General features: G+C 40.3%; 1 protein-coding gene across 1 annotated transcript; it reads right to left on the bottom strand.

Annotated features, from left to right (window-relative positions):
- Positions 1-269: 269 nt before the first annotated feature.
- Positions 270-1075, bottom strand: LOC148879539 (uncharacterized). The gene has a single exon (XM_088961095.1). The coding sequence runs from the start codon at positions 859-861 to the stop codon at positions 394-396; it is 468 nt and encodes a 155-aa protein (XP_088817221.1). The 5' UTR covers positions 862-1075; the 3' UTR covers positions 270-393.
- Between the last annotated feature and the right edge of the window lie 2349 nt (positions 1076-3424).

Here is a 3424-nt window from a genome sequence, read left to right as displayed (position 1 = left end):
AGCCAATATTATGTTCTTGTAAATTCCCATGACCGTTTACTGACAGAATTACGCATCCCATATCTAAGTTTTTCCATCAACAAATTTATTCCCAAGAAGTGATTAAGAAGAAAATATTGTTATAAGGTTACCCACTGGAAAAACAAGAATACCATACTCACATTGAGGACAGCTTAAATTTCATTTCATCTCTTCTCTACCTATATGTTTGTAATTGCAGGCGGATCAGAACTGCAAATGGGCATACTAAAGCTAGAACACAGGTTAAATTGCTAAACTCATATTACTGTCTTTTAAATCTATTTCATCGATAATTCGATACACAATCCGAGAAAGTAATTCAAAAGCCTGCCTCAGGAAAACCCTAGAATCCTTAATACATTACTATGAAACTCAGTAAAGATAACCCGGAATCTTAATGCGAATAAAAAGCATACTCATGACATAAGCAATGACAACTGACGAGATCCCAGCAGAAGCAAAGGAGACCTTGACGCTCTTGGCACGGTTGCGATCAAGTGCGAGATCCATGAGAACGATACCGATACCTCCAAGGACGAACATGAAGCCCGAAGAAAGCCCTTCGATGATGTACTGACCGTTGACACGTCCCGGGAGAAATACGACCGGTCGGACGGCACCGGTGGCACGATCTTGAGTGCTCCCTATGCCAGGGGGTTCAACGATCACGTCGTAGACGAAGCCAGAGACGACCATGAAGTAGGTAAGCAGGATGAGAGCGTAGACGGTCATGGCGGAAGGGAGAGAGATGGAGGGAAGTTTGAGGCGCATTCGAGGGACGCGAAGGAAGCTGTAAGGGAAGATTCTCAAGATGAAGAAAAGGGGATCCATGGAATCCATTTGATCCACTGAAGCAGAACTCAAAGTGGTTTCGGCTTTTGGAGGCACTCTCGATCTAAGCCTTGATTTGATCTAAACTGCTTAGGGCTTGAAATCCTTCCTCCAACTATTTGCCGTGAGCTTTCCTCCTGTAGATCAATTTGAGAGACTAGAGATGAAGTAAAAGATGTTAGCAGTTAGCTGATCTACGCAGCGTTTTTGGCTAAAGGAAGCTAAAAATGACTTTTAGCGGTTTGGTTGCGTTGTCGTGAATTACTTTCATTAGAAAAGCAAAACTAAGGCAAAAAGCAGTTTGAAACTGCTTAGGCCTATCACTTGTCCAAGCATCCATGTCTTGGATAAATTTTTATTAAAAACAAAAAGAATTACTAATGTTTTGTTTAGATAAACTGTTGCTTTTGAGCTTTTTACTGCCAAAAAAAATTAAGCCAAAAAAAAGTTATGTTTGGTGAGAGTTACCCTATTGAAAACAAAATTACAAAATAAGAAATCAACAAAAAAAGAGGCAATTAAAATTAAAATTAAAACCTATTTGCATATAAAAACAATTAGGTTCAATTTGGAAGTAAATGTGTAAATTGGGTCGTGTCGCCTATGGCCCGACACGATTGTATGGGCTGATGAGCCATGTCGGGCTTAGGGTTTTAGGTCAACGGGTTGCACTGTCGTGTTGTGTCGCCCATGGCTTGTGGGTTGGCATATAAAATATATAATATATTATATAAACTATAATTATATAATAACACATAGTATATAATATATTAATAAAATAAATGCTTTTTCAATTTTATTTAATTATTGTATAGATAGGCAATTGTATATATCAAAATTCATATAAAATTAAAATTTTAAGTTTTTTATTCAATTTTTTTAAATAAATAACTTTAGCCCAATCCATAGTCCAATCTAGCCCAAGGCTTGATCTATGGACCAGCTCAATCCATGCAGGGCTCATCTTTGGATTTGTGTGCAATACAAATACATACAAAATAGAAGGTTTTGCGCTCTACATATTTGTATTTATACTCCTCCCAAACTAAGCCGAGAAAATTGGAGATTGATACTTTATACTTTAGGCCTAGTCTCACTTTGGTCTTCAAACTTAAAAAATGTCAATCCAATACCTTAATTTCCAAAATGTGACAATTTAATACCTACCTTTAACTAGTCTTCTTTTGCGTGTATCACGTGATATACTCATCATTTTCAAAAGATCAAAATTACACTTCAAAATCAATATCGATATCAATATTTGTAATGGAATCTAACATTACTCTTTTGCCTTTTTTTCATAACAATTACAAGAATGCCACTCTCTATCAACTATCTCTCTCTTTTGCTTCTTTCTTTCAAATTACAAGAATGCCACACACTCTCTCTCTTGATTTTTTTCTTTCAAATTACAAAAATACCACTCTCTCTCTCTCTCCTACCAACTCTCTCTCTCTTTCTTACAAATTACAAGAATGCCATCTCTCACTCTCTCTCCTTATAAATTACAAGAATGCCATTCTCTCTCTAACTGAGGGAGACCTCAGCTCGGCATCTCGGTTGCTAGGGGACCTGCAATCAAAGGTAGTTGAGTTCAAGTCGAGGCAAGCTCGAACTTTTGAGCTCAAGCTCAAGTCTCTAATTCGAATTGAGCTTGAGTTAGACGACACCTTGACCAATGAGGGAGACCTTGGCTTGACACCTCGCCGCTGAGGGAGATCTCAGCTCAACACCTCAACAACTAAGGGAGACCTCAGCTCGACACCTTATCAACTAAGGGAGACCTCAGCTCAACACTTTAGCAGCTGAGGGAGGCCTCGATCTAGCACCTCGGCAATTGAGGGAGACCCCGGCTCGACACCTCGCCTGCTTGAGAGACTTGCAATCAAAGGTAGTTGGGCTAGAACTTCCGAGCTTTTGACTTGAGCCAAGTTCGATCTCAATCTCAAGTCTCTAATTCAAATCAAGCTCAAGCCTGATAGTTTATGAGTGAATCCCTACAAGGTAGTTGGGCGTATGAAAGAAGGTAAGAAATGGAATTTAACAATAAATGTTACTTTTTTTTCCTTTCAAATTACAAGAATGCCACTCTCTACCAACTCTCTCTCTTACTTTTTTTCTTTCAAATTACAAGAATGCCACTCTCTCTCCTACAAACCTTCTCTCGTTTTCTTACAAATTACAAGAATGCCACTGTTATGAGCACCTGCACCACACGGCAGTAGTTGAGGCAGCAGCGCGCACACGACTGGCACCGCACGACAACGGCACCATGAGCCACGCACACAAACTGCGCGGCAGCGTACGCACGCACGAGCCGCGCGGCAGCGGCACCATGAACCGCCCGCACGCACTCGACAGCAACAACAGAGCGAGGCCCACACGACAGCTCATAGGGTGGGCCCACCCTTATCTGGACACGTTAAGAGAACTCGCCACCAGCCTACCTTATCCCTTATCCCATTCTCCCTTATCTTATTCCCTATTCTTAGAAGGAATTGTAGTACCATTAAAAGTAAGTAGTCTAATTAGAAGTAGGAGTTTGAGTCCGTTTAGGACTAACCTTGCCGAA

Source organism: Nelumbo lutea, chromosome 1 (genome assembly GCF_056320005.1).
Source record: "Nelumbo lutea isolate HS-2025 chromosome 1, American lotus-T2T, whole genome shotgun sequence".
NCBI classification, from domain to species: domain Eukaryota; kingdom Viridiplantae; phylum Streptophyta; class Magnoliopsida; order Proteales; family Nelumbonaceae; genus Nelumbo; species Nelumbo lutea.
Note: the sequence above shows the minus strand (reverse complement) of the source record. Positions and strands in the feature narration are given on the sequence as shown.